General features: G+C 33.5%; 2 protein-coding genes across 2 annotated transcripts; both read right to left on the bottom strand.

The window, feature by feature from the left end:
• Positions 1–11806: 11806 nt before the first annotated feature.
• Positions 11807–13778, bottom strand: LOC141664637 (uncharacterized). Its single transcript, XM_074470590.1, has 7 exons — positions 13728–13778; positions 13359–13639; positions 13093–13266; positions 12367–12474; positions 12186–12255; positions 12001–12099; positions 11807–11902 (listed from the first exon to the last, which is right to left on the bottom strand). The coding sequence occupies exons 1-7, from the start codon at positions 13776–13778 to the stop codon at positions 11807–11809; spliced, it is 879 nt and encodes a 292-aa protein (XP_074326691.1).
• A 666-nt stretch (positions 13779–14444) lies between these two features.
• On the bottom strand, positions 14445–17573 carry LOC141664636 (putative F-box/LRR-repeat protein At3g44810). Its single transcript, XM_074470589.1, has 3 exons — positions 16716–17573; positions 16421–16483; positions 14445–14543 (listed from the first exon to the last, which is right to left on the bottom strand). Exons 1-3 carry the CDS (start codon positions 17571–17573, stop codon positions 14445–14447), a joined length of 1020 nt encoding a protein of 339 aa, XP_074326690.1.
• Between the last annotated feature and the right edge of the window lie 482 nt (positions 17574–18055).

Raw genomic sequence — 18055 nt, 5'->3', positions numbered from 1 at the left:
GCACTCTCTCAAATTTAATTTGATGTGGCTTCAATAAATGTGGAGTCACAGCCAAAATCTCTAATAATAGAAGCATCTGAAACACCATACTCACCAACAAACTCTCTGGAAGTGGATATGATAAACACTTCAATTCCTGATTCCCCTTCTTTAACTCTGTTGGGGAAGCCAAAATCTAGTGCAACTGAGCATCATCTTTTAGATGATTTGTTGGCTCACTTGCCAATTCTTTCAAATACTATTGTGACATCTGTGCCCCAAATATCTTCAATCAACACAGAGTCAACAATAGTTTCTCTTCCCACCTCATTCATTTCTACTCTCTCGATGGATATTTCTCATCCGTCGAGTAGTGATTGTATCCCGACGGATAAGCCTAACAGCAGTTATCCGTCGGATAGCATTACCACTCACTCGACGGATATCACTTATCCGTTGAGTATCTCTGCACAACTTTAAACTTCAATTATTTCAAGTGCAGAAGATTTAGTGGTTGTACAGTCACTCTTAGGACTGAGAGAGGAGAGTGTATTGAGTGAGAGGTTGGGTTGCTCCCAGGCAAAAGGAGAGGAAAAGAGTGAAAATCAGCAATCCATTTATTCAGGATTGGCAAAAGTGAGTGAGAGGAGTCCCACCTTAGTAGGTGAAAGTGAGGGTGTGAGGGTGTGGAGCCAGGGTGAGACCCTGATACAACAAAAGAGAGATTATGAGAGAAAAGCAGGTACAGAAGTAATAAGGGTGGATACAACCATTGCTCATGAGTCAATGATTGTGGATGATGCTGAAAAGGAAGACAATTTCAGTAACATTACAAGGCTGTAATTGATAACATTTCATTGGATGCTGACACTTTTACTCATCCTGTGTCAGCCTATCAATTGTTGGCTTCTCAGGGCAATTGTTGGATGCTGACACTTTCACTCACTACTTTCTCCCACTAAACTCACTTTATTCATTAAATATTAAATGGTCCCACCACTTTAACCAACTTTATACTTTTTCTGACTAAATTATACTTATTCTTTCTCTTTCATCCCACTATCTTAACAAAACTAACATTATTTTATTATGTTTCTTGTCCTCCGTGCCCAAACCATTTATATACAAATGGATGGGACGGAGGGAGTATTAGTCATTAATTTGTATTTTTAAGTTTTTCGACATAATGTATATGTTTCTAATATTTAATTCATTTTTTTCAGGTTGATTCCAGGAAGAAATTCATCTTTAAATGATGTTTAATCGAATAGGTAAGTTGTTTTTTAATGTTTTATACTATATTTGAGGTTCAGAGAGTAGAATGTGATTTTTATAGTTTTTGAACTATGTTTGTGCTTGTTTTTGCTTCCACAGTAAAAATTATACAAAATTGACCAAAATTCAAACGCATATCGATTTGTGTTCTATATTTACACATAGAAATATTGGTTCTACAGTGGATTAAAAATATGTTAAATTTAAAATTTTGATTCTACATTACATTCATAATCTATGTGTTTATATTGTTTGATTCTACTTTAAAAGAATACTTGTATTTATGTGATTTTATATATAGTAGAATCATATGTGATTTTTACGCATATGAATTAGATCTGACTTTTAATTATGTGTATTGTTGTTTGTAAATATGAATTCTATAGGAGAAAATAATTATGCTTCAAATTTATAATTCATAGAAGCTAGTTTTTATTTTTTTAGTGATTGATTCTATTTAAAAATTATATTAGCATAGTCTAATTTCAATTCATAGAAGCTAGTTTATGTTTTTCTAATTAAAATAGATAAGAAATTTTAGAGTTATGGCAGTAAAGAGAGAAGCGGTAGTTTCACTTTATTGCTTTAGATATCTTCTAGATTGAGATGGAACTGAATAATGGTGAAAATATCTTGTACATCCGAATATTGATTCACCTCCTGATGTTTTGTAACTTTTACTGAATTTTTCACACTTTTTGAAAGGCTCATAGCTTTTTGTACATATCAATACTTGTTTAATTTAAATTTAGAACCAAATTGAGAATCATGAAGTTCATAATACACAAAAAATCGTGCAGTTGTGTTAATATATATGATTTTTTTCTTGTTATGCAATTCTGCAGAATTTCTCTGACATTTGGTGGTGATGGAGGAGAGGAGAAGGCCATCAAGGTCCCTGTTGGCATGTCTATGTTGGAAGCTGCCCATGAAAATGACATAGAACTTGAAGGTAAGCACTGGGATAAATATTTTTTATCTGGCCGTGTATTGATTCAAAAATGATCTCTGACTTTTTTTTTTTTTTGCCACCAAAATGATCTCTGACTTAATTGTTATGTTTTTTGTCATAAAAGTAATATGCATATTTTTTTTAAACATCAAGATACCTATGTAAGGTCTTTAATTTAATGAAGCTTTTTTTGCTCTAATACATGCCCTAGTAACATCTAATACTCTGGAATCTAGAACTGTTTTTGGTGCACTTAATCCTATTACATAATCTGAAATATGTAATTATGTTTTGTTCAATTTTGGTATTCTTTCTCTATATGTAAAAGATAGTTAAACTTGATTCTTAATATAGGGGCTTTTGAAGAATCGCTTGCTTGTTCCACTTATCATGTAATTGTGATGGTCTATTTCTCCCTATGCTTGGATAACTGCACAACAATTTTCTACGTTGGTCACTACTCACTAGCAATATGACTTCATGCATCTATTTTAATAAAACTAAATTTTTAGTGAATTTTTCTTATGATATAGACTATTACATAAATTAGAGAATCTGAATAATGAGAAAAATGGCATGTTATACATTACTTTTGGCCTCACAGAAACATAGGTTTCTTTCCTAAATACATTTGGTTTATAATGCAACATACTTATACTTTACTAAAAAAGATTGAGTTGGGTTTAATACGAAGCAGATCTCGACTGGGTTGTCAAGTCATTGCGAGTCCCAAACTTGATGAACTTCGTTTAGCACTGTCTGCTGCTACACATATTTTTTCTATTGATGGATACATACCAAAACCACACTAAAGGTTAACTGAGAAAAAAGTCGTAAGATATTGACAGTCGAGGGCGTGAGTTTTCCAATTTTGTAGCAATCCAATTACTTGAGAATTTAAGGGTCGTGTATGGTAAAGCCGTCGAAACAAAAATTTATAAATTAAATAGAATAGATTTTTGGTATTTTACTTACATATACGGGTGGAACTTGTATGCATTTGGATACACCAGTTTTTTTTCTTTTTCTTGTGTTTGAAGTCAAATGTATAATGTGTTTTGTCCAATTTGGCTTGAACTGAATCTTCAGCTGATTATTCTTTTTTTCTATTTATTCACACATCTCTTTTGCTTTATTCGTCTCCCCCTTACAAAATGTTTTGTACTGTTATGATTCTAGTAGTATATTTTCGGAATTTCATGTCCTTTGTGCAAGTATTTTGTGTTCTACTATGGAAGCAGAAGCATAATTGATCTAATTCTAGTGTTGTTAATGATTTTTGTATGTTATGTGATCTATAGTAGAAGCATATCATCTAAGTTTTTTTGTTTAGAACTTTTGTGTAAAAGAATGGTTTTGTAGTAGATAAAATTTGACTTCGTCTATTCTTGTATGTGTTTTGTTCTACTGAAATACTTCTGCCATGTACTTGAAAGTTATTTTAATGGCAATATATTTTTGTCTAAACATGTGAGTTGATAACAAAGACATGATGTCGGGCTCTTTTCTACCGAGATGGTTGGTAATCAGGTATGAAAAATTTATGTAAATATCGATTTATTGTCATGTGTGGCTCCTTCTTTACTATAAATCATTAGTAGCTCCGCACCATCAATGACATGTAACTCAGAAACTATTTACTCTCGACCAAGGGAAGAGCAACCATCATAAGCATTTAGCTTCTCTGAGCAGCATATATGTCATCCAATCCATTCAAGAATTGGAACAAATTTTTCTCTTCTCTTTATTGAGCAAGAATAATTAGAGTTGTAATTTCTGCAGTTGTTGCAGTAATAGTAAGAAGGATGACCAATGACTTCAGCTCCCCCCAAAGTGACCTCATATGAATGTAGTATTCGATAACTGGCTTTCTTTGTTGTTTGGTTTCATATAACTCCTTATTTGTATTTCTGAGATCCATTGGTGAGAGAAAAACGTTGCTCAAGATGCTTCCATATATGATGAGCACTGCTTACAAACATAATAGATTTTTTGATGAAATTCAAAACCGACCCTAGAATCCAAGAGATGATCATGTTATTCCATGCATCCCAGGCATCCCTCTTCACTTCATCAGTTGTATCCCAGGCATCCCAGGCTTCCGTTTTGAAGACAGTGAAAGATCTATAATTAGACGAGCCTTGAAGCTTGTCAATAGTCACGAAGTTGTTACCATCAGAAGGGTGAAGATACAAAGGGCTCGAGACATCAATAAATGTTCTAGCATAAACAACATTATCATTTTTTACCATTTCGACAATAAAAGATGTAGATAAAGTGATAAAGAATGAGCAAACCAGCTATATGATGTAATTCATAGCTCTAATACCATGAAATCAATTGTAACTCTAACACTATATGGTTTAACGTGGAGCTCTTTCATTCATTCCTTAGATGGATCATTTTACAAGGATAAATCTTCTCTTATAATATAGGTTGTTATAAAGACCATAGACCACTGTCCTTTTACTGCAAAGCTAAGGAAAAAATATTAATTTCCCTCCTAGGACAAAACAAATAAACAACTACTAAGAAAGCTAATTAATCTAGAATCTTTCTTGAATCATGTGCCTATGAATAGACTTGATACTTGGGCATTGAGCATTAGGACTTGGGCTTTATTGGATTTATTGGCTTGCTTTTTTTATGCATCTTCATATAGTTTTCACAATAAAATTGCAAAATATTTTGTGATCACTTTGTTGTTCATATGATGAGATGATAATTTTGGCAATGTGATTGTTTTCCACCAGTCTTGTATTCCACGATGCAAGCGTGTAGGCCTTTCATCGAATTATTGGCATACGCGGCACATTTAGATTTTATCTTTAAATCTTCTCAATATTTGTTAGCTCTTTCCAAGAGGCTTAAAATAGATACGAGAGACATCATGTAATTATTTTCCATGTGTGGCTTTATCTTAGTTGTCACTTCATGAGTTAGCATTAGATAAACTTATGGACGAGAATCCTGGATCGCAGAAGAGACCTCTTGGGGGCTTCCAAAAGCTTTATCCTAGATTCTTTTGCCTCACACTGACATGTTGGCCTAGTCCTGAAAGTGCTTCGAATGCTTGAATACAAGTAAAACATCTTTAACAGTAAAAGTTAAAAATTTGAAGAATAAACGATGCATAGATATTTAGGGACGAAGCCCAATATCATTACATCTATTAGGGGAGGCGTTTATATAACCATTACCCCCTAAACTGAGGATGTTATTTTATTTATACTAAGTGTATAAATAAATAAGACTACCAATTGGTGAATTCCCACTACTGGTAATATTTCCTGAGATGTTTCGTATTCCATGCTCGTGGAACAAGCTTGTCATTCATGTCTGTCAAATGATAAGTGCCCTCCCAAAGTACGGATTTCACCTTATAAGGACCTTCCCAATTTTCTCTTAAGACCCCATGACCCGGGACATTGGTGTTTGGCATCACCCTTCTCAAGACTAGATCTCCCACCCGAAGGGGGCGGGTCTTCACTCTCCCATTATAGTGCCTCACAGTTCGCTGTTCATAGGCTGCTAGCCTCGTTTGGGAGTCTTCTCTTGTTTTTTTAATCATATCCAGATAGAGCCTGTGATTAACCTCATTAGCTTTGGGGTCATAGTGATCTCTTCTAAATGAGCTTGACCCAACTTCCACGATGATAATGGCCTCACACCCATAGGATTGAGAGAATGGGGTCTCTCCAGTTGTACTTCTTGGGGTAGTGTTATAAGACCATAACACTTTTGGTAACTCCTCAGGCCAATTTCCTTTGCTTTCTTCGAGTTTAGCCTTCAAAGTATGTTTGATAATTTTGTTGATAGCCTCCGTCTGCCCATTAGTTTGAGGATGACTAATAGCAGAAAAACCTTTTTTGATACCCAATGCCTCGTAGAATTCTTGCATCTCCTTGCTGTCAAATTGCTTCCTGTTATCTGAAATAAGTTGATAAGGGATCCCGTACATGCATACAATGGCCCTGTAGACAAATTCCTTGAGTTTCTTCACGGTGATAGTGAAAAGGGGCTCAGCCTCTACCCACTTGGTATAAAAATCCACTACGATAACTGCATACTTAACTCCTCCTTTTGCTTTGGGCAGCTCCCCAATAAGATCTATCCCCCACATAGCAAAGGGCCAAGGACTCATAAGAGAAGTGAGATGAGTGGCTGGAATGTTGCTGAAGTTGGCATACTTTTGGCACTTATCACATGCCCTGGAGAATTCAAAAGCATCTTTTTTAAGAGTAGGCCAATAATAACCCTGTCTGAGGACCTTTTGGCCTAGCAAGCTAACCCCTGAGTGATTTCCACATATACCTTCATGCACCTCCCTTAGGATGTAACTACATTATTCCCCATCTACACACCTCAGTAGTGGTGTGTTGAAGACCCTTTTGTAAAGAACCTCATCATAGATGACATAACGGGTTGCCTGATACTTGACCCTTCTAGCCTCCTTCTTTTCTTGGGGAAGAGTGCATCTCTTGACATAGTCCCAAATTGTAGTCATCCATGTTATGCCCAAAGAAGCAATCTCAAAAGTAAATTCTTCGGGAACACTAGGCATGTTTTGAATTTCGAGAGGGATGACTCCAAGTAAGGTGGCCTCTCGTTGAGAGCTCAATTTGGCCAACGCATCAGCCCCTGTATTTTCATCCCTTGAGATGTGCTCCACTCTCACTTCGTTAAAAAGCTTGATGATTCGTTGTGTACATTCGAGATAGAGTTTAGTTCGGGGTCCCCTGGCCTGCCATCCGCAACCAATAAGGTGAGTGACCAACATTGAGTCACTGTAAACATTAAGATTCTCCACCCTCATCTCCAGAGCTAGTTTGAGGCCTATAATGAGAGCCTCATATTCAGCATCATTCTTGGTTGTTTTGAAGGTAAAATGGATAGCACTTCGCAACTTGTGCCCTTCAGGGGTTATTAGTTATATCCCGGCTCCTGATTCTTCATTATTAACGGCCCCATCAACATAGAGAGCTCACCATGGGGCACAGTATTCTCGAACATGAATAAGTGTTACAGTCTCAATGTAAGAGGAAAGTATCACAAAATCTTCTTCGGAATCAAGTTTTTCATAGAATCCTTCTGCATCTTGTATCGACCTTCATCACATATGTCACAACGTGTTTTCTCACTATTTTCTTTGTAAAATAACATGCAATCATTCATGCAAGCATCAATCTGTTCGTATCTCATGCTTAACCCACTTAATAACTTCTTCACATCATAGTATCTTATTGGCAACTTGTGATCTTCAGGCAACACTGATCCAATAAGTTCAAGTAGCTCATCGAATCTCTTATTAGTACAACCATATATGTGTTTAAACTTAAGTAGTTTACTCACAAATGATAATGTTATGAAACTTGTACAATTTGGATAAAGTGGTTCAGAAGCACTATCAAGCATCCTATAAAAACTTTCTGCGATTGCATTCGGTTCTTCATGCATATTCTCAAAATCATAATTTGCCTCGGAAAAATCTCCAAGCATTTCACGTGCATCATAAAAATCATCACGCGTATTATTAACGTTCGTGGAACTCATTTCAATGTCAACACGTGATCTAGCATTCTTCTCGTGAAAATACCATGTTGTATATGGGGGAATGATGCCATGTCGATATAAATGTAACATCATATTATCGGGTTTTTTTATGTAATAATTTCCATATTTATTACATAGACATCTTATTCTCCCCCTTGAATCATCCGTATTTGCAACGGAAAATTTAATGAAATCATCCGTATTTGCAATGCACATCAAATTAATGATTCATCCAACTACGATCCCACGTCATCTACAAGGTGCATACATAATATAATTAATAACTTTCTAATTAACAAAAACTGACCTAAATAAATTTATTATTTGTACAAGATATTTAGTGACAACAAATGAACAATAATTATAGTAATTTCTTAAACACTACAAAAAATATTAAATCCTATCATATACATTAACAACTAAAATTTAACATTTCATTTAAATTATATCAATTAATATTTCATGTCTGTGAGAAATCAACAAAAAATAATCATGACAATTAAAGTATGAGTAGTTTAGAAATGGTACTTACTTGACATGAAATTGGTGTGAGCTTGAAGGAGAAGAAATATGATAGGAAATAGGAAGAAAATAAGGGAAGATGAGAGGAAGAGGAAAGTATGGAGAGAAACCAAGTGGAGAGGATGAGACACTAGTTTTAATTCATTTTTATAAAATCCACCGCAAGCGGTCATTTTTATAAAATTCCATAACATGTGGTCGCTTTTATAAATTCGACACCGTTGCAGGGGCAGTTAAAGTTTTTTCAGTTTGGTAAAAGTAAATCTAGGTTATATTTTCTAATACCAATTTGATATTATTTCTTTTGGAGAATTTTTCTATTTTATATTTTTTACCTAAAATAATTTTCTTATAAAAATAATTAATATTTATATATATATATGGGGGACCTAAGCCACGGCCAAGTTGACTTTACTGTTGAGCGGGCACTGGGTATATGTTGAGATGTATTAGCATTATAGGCAGCAGCATGAAGGAGTGAAAACATGCAGAATAAAAGGTGCCTATTAAATGAGTATGCTGAAATTAGTTTAAGCGGGCAAGACAACAAGTATTGGTTTGAAATTCAACACATGGTCATTTCTAGAAATAAAGTGGGATAAATTAAAACTGGCATATAAAGAATGCACACTGAACCCTATACAAGCTTCATGCAGGTCAAAGCTTCCGGAATATATACTTATATTCCGGAATATATACTTAGTTGCTGGACATCAGTTAATATGGTAGGCTAGTATTAAATATAGCTTATGTAATGGACTAGATCAACAAGTTAAACTATGTAAGCAGTGTAATTCTATAAATAGAACTTCTCAGCAGTCTTGTAAAAAATTGAATGAAAAAGAAATAAAACAGCAGTTGTAAGAAAGATAAAGAGAGAGGTGTAGCTCATAGTGAGAAATACAGAGGAAAGAAAAAACATAGAGCAAGAATTGTGTGTAATCAAATATATGTATTATAAGTTGTACTTAAATAATTCAACCAAATAAAGTGGTGTTGTTTGTGTTTTTAATCCAATATTGGATGTAAAAGCCCATTCACGTTTCCAACAACTTAATGTGTATCTCTTTGTTTTCTTTTGTTTAATTTTTTGTTTAAATTTTAATTTATTTTAAATAGTATAGTGTAAATTAGTATAAATTTTAATATATTTCAAACCAACCAAAAGGAGGTATAGATATAGTGTAATACAGGGACATTATACATCATTTCGGTTATTATAAATTAGTATAGATATAGTGTAATACAGGGACATTATTAAGCAATTTTAAAGATTATGCGGCATATTCAGCCGATCAAGCACTCAAAAATTATATTTATTATAATATAACTATAATCATAAATATATTTGAAAATAATTTGTTAGTAAGGTAGGGACAATCAATCCGTAGTGATGAATTTTATTAAGATAATTATGTTTAGATTGCTATTATTTAATAATATAATTTTACGTTTACATATATAATAGTAGTTAATCATTTTTATATATATATATATATAACTAATTTGCTTAAAACTCCATTTAAGTGTCCACTTAAGAGCTAGAAGGTACTCCCACCTTTTAGAATCTCTTAAGCGTGTAATGGAAACTTCACAAGAAATTCAAGATCTTGGGTAATCATCTAATAAAGCATTAGGGAGTTAGAGTAAGGCTTCAACTATTCAACAATTTGAATCGTGTTTATATACCCAAACATATACTAATTACCAATAATAATACCAAAAATATTTAAATTATACAGATGGTGGTAGGAGTACTGGAGACTCTCCATAAACAGAGTTGTGATATCATATTAACTAATTAACTCTTGTGAAAACCTTAAGGCGTCACAAGAAGATCCCAAAAAAGCACTCACAAGCAGTGTGTTTTTCTCTATAATGCACCTCCATTTTCATCACTCAATCTCTTTTCACCCTTGTTTTTCTCACTCTAGCTATAGCCCTCTCTCAGTCTATTTTTTCTCTCTGGTTTTTGTTTAACACTTCAATGTGTTTTACACTCTCTGAGCTTCTGCTCTTTTCTCTGTGCTGAGACTATCACTTAGGTGTGATGTGTCTTTTTGTTTTACCTGCACAGCAGCTAGTGTTTTATAGGCTTCAAATTCACCACATAATATCACCCTTTACATCAGAACATATTTAATACTATAAGACTTTATTTTTAGCTGGTGTCTTGATTCTCTGCAGCCTACCTTTAATCAAGGAACTCACTTAAAAATATCCAGTTTTGTATTTCTGCAAGTATTATTTACTTCTCCAGTTTGCTTCACTTAATATTCACTACAACATTTTTGCAATAATACAACTATTTTTTTTTCGTTGTGTGAAAGGTAGTTTTTCCGTTGTCTATCCAACACTCGTGTGATCAAAGGTTGGATAATGGTTGTTAATACAGTTGTAATAAGGGAGATTCAACAACAATGTTTAACACTGATTACAATCTCGATGACACAACGGTTGTTTTAGAAAAACTATTGTTGGAACATTTTTAACATGACAGTTTTCATAGTAATAAACAACGGTTTATTTACGTCAAGAGAAAGTTCTAAATTTTCTTTCCAATTTTAAATATCTTTTCCAAACAACAGTTATTTTATCCATCTATTATTTATATAATAGAACAACAACAGTTATTTTCAGAGGTAGTAATATAAGTATCTTTTAGACAACAGTTTTAGGGTGGTGTTATAATGCAAAAGAGATAACCGATTACTTTTCGGGAACCATTGAAGAAACATTTGTAATACAATAGTTTACTAAGTAATAAACAACAGGGAGTCAATGGCAAGAAAAAGTTCAAAACCAATTCCTTATTATTCAAGCAATGATTTGTTTAAAGCAACAGTTGTGTAAAACCTTTTAAACCAATTCTTTTTATATTGTGTTCTAAGTCATGTCTTCATAGTTCAAACAACATTTAATAACTAACTGGTGTTATTGAATTGTTGTTTAGACAATGACTTATATTTTGACAAAATTATGTACTTGACGTAACCGTTGCCCGAAAATGATACAATGCTTACTTTTGTTTTAAAAAACCATTATCTTATTAGGTATATGCATTTTGCATATCAATATCATATTTAATTAAAACCAACTGCATAAAAAACCACAAAAAATAGGCCCCTGCCAAAATAAAAATACCATAATCCATACCATAATCCAAAATAAAATCATACCATAATCTAGGCCCCCGCCAAAACAAAACCAATTCACTACCATACCATAATCCATACCATACCATAATCCATCCGTTCAACAATCCAAAACAACCAGATCTACCTACCAAACTACCAGCAATCCACCGAACACAAAATACATTATCGCAAGTCTACTTATCACCAACTACATACATAAAACATCCACTTTACGATAAGTTCAAACGAGTCTACTTGTCAACATACGATAAGTTCAAACGAGTCTACTTGTCAATATACGATAAGTTCAGACGAGTCTACTTGTCACCAACTACATACATAAAACATCCAGTTTACGATAAGTTCAAAAGAAAAGAAAGGAAAGGACCTAGCTTGCACAATGTTTCATAAAATATTTTGCAAACTCAACCCTGATCTCGTTGATGTCATCCTCAGTGTAAACCAGGTTTGATCTACGCAGCCACTGAAAAATCATCCAAAATTTTGTATAAGTAACATGTTCTGCCCTTATAAGAGTAAATACAAAGTGGATGAAAAGGCCCACAGATAGTCAATTGTCACCTTATTAGCAAAGTTCGTCTCCTTATCATGAATGATTTCTATCATGTATCGCATCACAAACAGGCCACAATCCTTGTTCCCTGTCTGCATTGGAACTCCCTAAAATATCAAACAAAAATTCATTTAAAATATCCAGTCTCCTTTAATAACATAATTAATATATGATCACAAAAATAAATAAATACCGCCATGTTCTCCCACAATACTTTCTTCTTCGGAACCTTTTTCAAATCCTCCTTGTACATTTTAATGGCACTACAACCAAAACGAGATATATCAAAACATAAAATAACCACTACAAAATATGGTCGGACAAGATTTATAAGTCAAGACTTAATAATCAAATTTTATAACGTGAACTCTTACTTGTCGATAACATCCACCCATTCTCCATTTGCAATTCGACGTTTAAGAGGGTCCATATAGTAGACTACCTCTGCGTCTGGATTGACAACTGTCAAGGTCCAGTGGTTGCTACGAAAAATAAACAGAGGTGCCTGTTAAATAGTAAACCTAAATTTGATGCTTTTTTGTCACCCAAACAACTTAAATATCATCAAAAAAAATTACATTTCTATTGAATTAAAATCAACCTAAAAATTATTTAAACTCACTATTTGTGAAAAATAATCCAAAATGTGATATTAGTAGAGAGTAATTTACTGTAATAAACATGATCAGGTATAACATCAAAAATTGAAGGCTCATACTAATAAAATTTAAATTCCGGTAAATAAATCAACTTTAAAACTGAACCTATACAATTATTATCAAATTTGAACTTCAAATATTATGAGGTTGAACTATACAATTTCCCCCGTCTTAAAAACAAACCTAACATCTAGTAAAAAAATCAATTAAATACTGTAAGGTATTTGATTACTTTTATATTAACTTCAAAACTGTCAAGGCATTTGATTACGTTTATACTGAACCAATGCAATTAATATAAATTTCAACAACAAATATTATCGAGTTTAACTATACAATTGAACCCATTCCTTAAAAATAAAAGCTAAATTCTTGAAAAAAATTAATAAAAAATTGGCAAGGCTTAACAGCTTAATAGCTTGGGATAGTAAAAATACTTACACATTATTGTACGGCAGGAGAAAATGATGCCCTTTCCTAGAATCTTTAAATCTTGTACACAATTCACGCGACCTCTGCACTGCACTGCCACATCCAATGGCACCAATTGTGCCCGGATCTACGAAGCTAATCATGTTGACCATCTTATGCTTCTTCACATATTCATTCAAGAAGCTACAAATTAAATTAAGCAGTCCTTAGTAAAGATTGTCATATTTATTCCAAGGCTATATACTCCGAAAAAAAACTTTGAATGAAAAGCTTACTGAATAAAAAGGCAAATGACAGAGCCGACCATTTCACCTCCAGAGCACACTACATGTATATTAGATAAGAACATGATTTGCTTCTTTGTAAAGCCAAATGCTTCTTTGCTTAGCTCAAAAGAAATTGTTCGGCCACCGCTCAAGGCTTCCTTTGCCCATGTCCACAAACGTTTCATTGCAGAAGGATAATTCGGACCAATTTGAACAACAAGCTCTGGTTCAACATCTTCAATTACTTTATACGTCTTCTTCATTTTCTTAGCACGGGATTTCTTGGTTTTCTAAAATAATTGCAAATAAAAATAATTAAAAAACAGACTAAACAAACACATAGTACATATATTAACCATACTAAAAAAGCATTCTGACCTTGGCGGCCAAAACATGAGAAGTACTGCTATTATTTCCTGCAATTATCATGTTTCTCGGTCATGCAATAAAAGTTCCCATGGCTTCTTGAACAGTCAAAATTTCATCCCCGATAGGGAAGGAAATCTTAGCATCTCCTTGAATGACTTTAGTGATAGACACCCTTGCGTTCTTTTCTCCAAGACTTACTCCATGGATAGTCTTCTCATTTCCTTCGGGAACGAGTACTTCATCAATTGCTGCACAAGCAACAATGTTGCTCAACGATCCAACAGCCAATCGGTATATAAAACCACCCGAAGAATCCACTTTCATTTCCTCAACAGCCCTTCCATTATCATCCTCACCCGCCACCTTTTTATTATCCTCAAGCTCCACCGCTAAATCCACAAACAAATTATCTATCAATGTCACATTTTTATGAACACCTACATCCACATCCACATCCACATCAACCCCACCCTTAGAGTGACAGCTTGCCTGCTGCGAATTTGGTTTCGGACTACCATCATGTTGTACACCATTTTTCGATAAATGTGCGTTGTATTTTTCAAATTCAGCAGCCCAAAATGCATCTCTCTCTTTAATAATTTTTGGAGTCTCCTCTCCCATGTACTTTTGAATTGCCTCATGTACCCTTTCTTCCACTGTCCTCGCTTTTTTCCCTCGGAAGATCAAAATAAACCGACTGCTTCACATGAATTCCCTGACCACGTACTATGCCTCCGTGCTCAGGCTTACGAGCGCCATTGTTAACACATCATTAGTACCTTCAACTTTAAGCTTTCCTTCCTTAACCTCCTCCTTCATCTTTTTCTACAAAAAATTCAGTAACATTTTTTACCATAAGCACATACATCCTTTAAGCACATTCATCCTTTAATTAAATTCATCCTTTAATTAAAATATTACACAACTAACACCAATTTGTTTTTACTAGTTATAAGCACATTCATCCTTTAATATATTTAATTTAATAGATTCAATTGCAAGCACAAGAGACAACTTAGTTTACTTGGTGGTACAGGGGACCTGGTAAGTACATTCATTGACAAACTAATCGAAGGATAAAAAATATTAAAATAAAATATTAACCAACACTGAATACAAAATCTAGACATTTAATATTATGAACCAATTTTCAATGTAAACATGTTTATAGGGTGATTCATTAATAATATTTTCAATTATATAATATATATCTAAATTTCACTTAAAATTTAGTCAATTGAACCCCAAAAGTCAGAACTAGACAATTAATTAAGGACCCAAGGAGTATATGAAAAATTATTCAAAAATTTTAAAAATAAGTTAAAATATTTATTATATCTTGAATACATGAATTTAAATTTAAAAGATATATCATAATTTTTTAAAACAAATTATATCAATCTTAACATAATATCAACTTTTTTCCTCCAAAAAATTTAGAACAACTAAAATTCTTTAAGGTCTTCAATGCCTAATCGATGATAAAAGAAGCTTAAGAAAATTGACCATGTAAGATGTTACTTATTTTGGTGAATTAAAAGTAGCAACATAAACATGTTTTCCTATCTGTCAAGCTTAAAAAATCAATGCAAGTAAGAAGTTTATCAGCTTTCCCGAGAAACTTGTTAAATTAGTTCCCCTCAGAAACCAGCTGTGAGGGTTGAAACCTGAACTTTGCTTAAAGTTTTGGGTGTTATTGTTATTAATATTTATAATATAAAGTAGAAACATATATATATAGCAGAAGTGATTATTTTCTGAATGTGATTTCTTGAAGCCAACATGCAACACAAATTAATAGTTTAACTTTTAACTCATAAAATCATGGTCTAATTGTATAATAATAACAACAACAAATTTGCTAAGTTCGAAAACGTTACAAGTTATACCACAAACCAAATACGGGAGCCAACTACAGGATTGCTCTACAAAATAACACCATTATGCGAAGTTTAGATAAGTTTCAACATCTTTCTAACACAAGGTGCACTCCACTACAAAATAGTTTTCAAAGTCCAAACCATCTAGGCAACTAGTAGTTCACGGCCATATTATCCGTGCAACTTTGGATGTTCTAGGGAAACTCATCAACTCTTTTGAAATTCTCGATTCTTCTTTAGGATCATCAGTCATGGTGTTGAGAAGTTCAATCCACCTAAGCCTTGGAGAAAATGCAAGCAAAAACTTTATGAAATGAAGCTCAGCCCTTGAACCGGCCATCCTATGTATCTTCACGGTTTGAAGTTGGTCAAAAATCAGGTTGACGAGGTTCGGTGATTGTAAATATTGCAGAACAGATGATACCATAGGTTCCCTGCTTCCTACCAAGTCCATTCCATGGTTGCCCTTTGGTTTGCCATTTAAATACGTACAAAGGTAAATATATGAGGATGGTTTTCATAAACATGAAACATTTATAAATCTAGTTAGCTTGTGATCTTATTGTCTGATACATAAAACATGAGCATATTATGCAATATCAATATTTATAATAAATCTCCGAGCATAAGAAGTTTCATTGTTCAAATATCATCTAATTGCATAAGATCGTGATGAAGCAATCCTAGAATATACAAGTCTGTCATGACCAGACCAATAAAAAATGACAAAATATTTTGAGATATAAAAAACTCAAAAAAATTAAAATTAGAGAAGGACAAATGAACATCTAACTTGCTTGGGATTAAATTAATAGTTCTTACCACAATTATTTCAAGAGCTTGCAGCTTGGGGAAACTTCTCATCAAGAAAAGAACATGTCGGATCTGAACCAAATCATAAAATTCAACTTTGTAAAGGGACAACTTTCTGGTTGTTGTTATAAGTCTCTTCGAAACACCTGCACTTGACTCCAATAACTATTATACACATGTGTGCATGTATATTGACGGAAAAAAAAGTGAGAAACACTTGGCACCAAGAGTGTTTGTAAGCATTAATAATCAAATTAGTCAAAGAAAATTAACTACTTCAATTCGTATAGGAGTTTCAATTTACCTTGAGAAAAGAGCCATTGAAGTGGATAGTACGTATTTCAATCATGTTTCCAAGTAGCTTTTCTAGATTGATATAACTCTTTCTAGAATCTGCCCCTTTTTCCGACAAGAGACCAAGAGTTCGCAACTTTTTGGTGCATTCAAACCATTTAAGATCAATTTCTCCACTTTTGTGGATATGAAAGGTGATGAGGTTGTGATTTTGTTTAAATTGGGATTCTAAATGTTCTATCCCGGAGCAAAATCTCAACTTCAATTCCTTGAGTTGGGTCCCAAATGACATGTCGCCAGTAATGATGACATTCTCAACTGTAACATCAATCAAATTACAAAAGCCTCCAAATCTAAGCGGTGGATTGAGTAAACAATTATTGAGGCTCAAATGAGTTAACTCTGAAGAGGAAAACAAATAAGAGGGTATTTTGTAGGCTGTTAGTGGTCCAATTATAAGCTTCAACTGCCTAACCCTATTATTTGATATGTTTTTAATCCATAAATCCATATTTGGAGTTTCATGAAGAGGCAGATCTTCTGGAGCCGAAAGATGGAACTTCAAAATGGGGCCACGGTTACCTAAAAGGATCTCATTTATAGTTCGTGTAACTTCCGATATTAAATTTTCTTCATCTAGTGTATCATTGTTGGCAACAATCCGTGAGAAAAAAACCCAATCAAAAACCAGATTCGGGTACAAATCCCATAAATCCCTCCACGTTATAGAAAGAACACTTGTACTTGCTGCATCATGAATGGGCAAGCGTTCTAGGATGTTGTCAATTACGTTTCCAGGTAAGCTGCTGATTCTATCAATTGCAGCGGTTCCACTCTCAGATCGCCTTGGTTTGGCAATTCTCGACATAATTCTGGAGATACAAACAGGTACCAATAATTAAAAAAACCAGTGTTCGCCTGGTAATAGCCACTAGCACAGCATTTAAACAACATACATCCACAGTTGACAATCCAGTATTTTTTTTATCAATTGAATATATATACAACTATGAATTCAATTATGAACTAGAACATTCTAAACAGATTTAGCAAAAATAAAAGAGAACATTCCAAGCGGAGAATAGACCATAGATATCAGAAATACAACATAAAATGAAATAATTCAACAATATAAATAAAATATTTACCAACATAAACCATGATGAAGAAATATACCTGTTCTCAGCTTGCAGCAATGGTAATAGACTGGGTGTATTCGATCAAAATTTTAAAAGATTTTTAAGCACAAAATTATATGCGTATTCAATTCAGATTTTGAAAAATCTTTCAAAATCTATTCAATTTGGATTATTAAAAATTCATTAAAATCTAAGTGTATTTAATTTAAAT

The sequence above is a fragment of the Apium graveolens genome, chromosome 6 (genome assembly GCF_009905375.1).
Source record: "Apium graveolens cultivar Ventura chromosome 6, ASM990537v1, whole genome shotgun sequence".
NCBI classification, from domain to species: Eukaryota; Viridiplantae; Streptophyta; class Magnoliopsida; order Apiales; family Apiaceae; genus Apium; species Apium graveolens.
The sequence above is the reverse complement of the archived record's forward strand: the minus strand, read 5'-3'. Positions and strand labels throughout refer to the sequence as shown.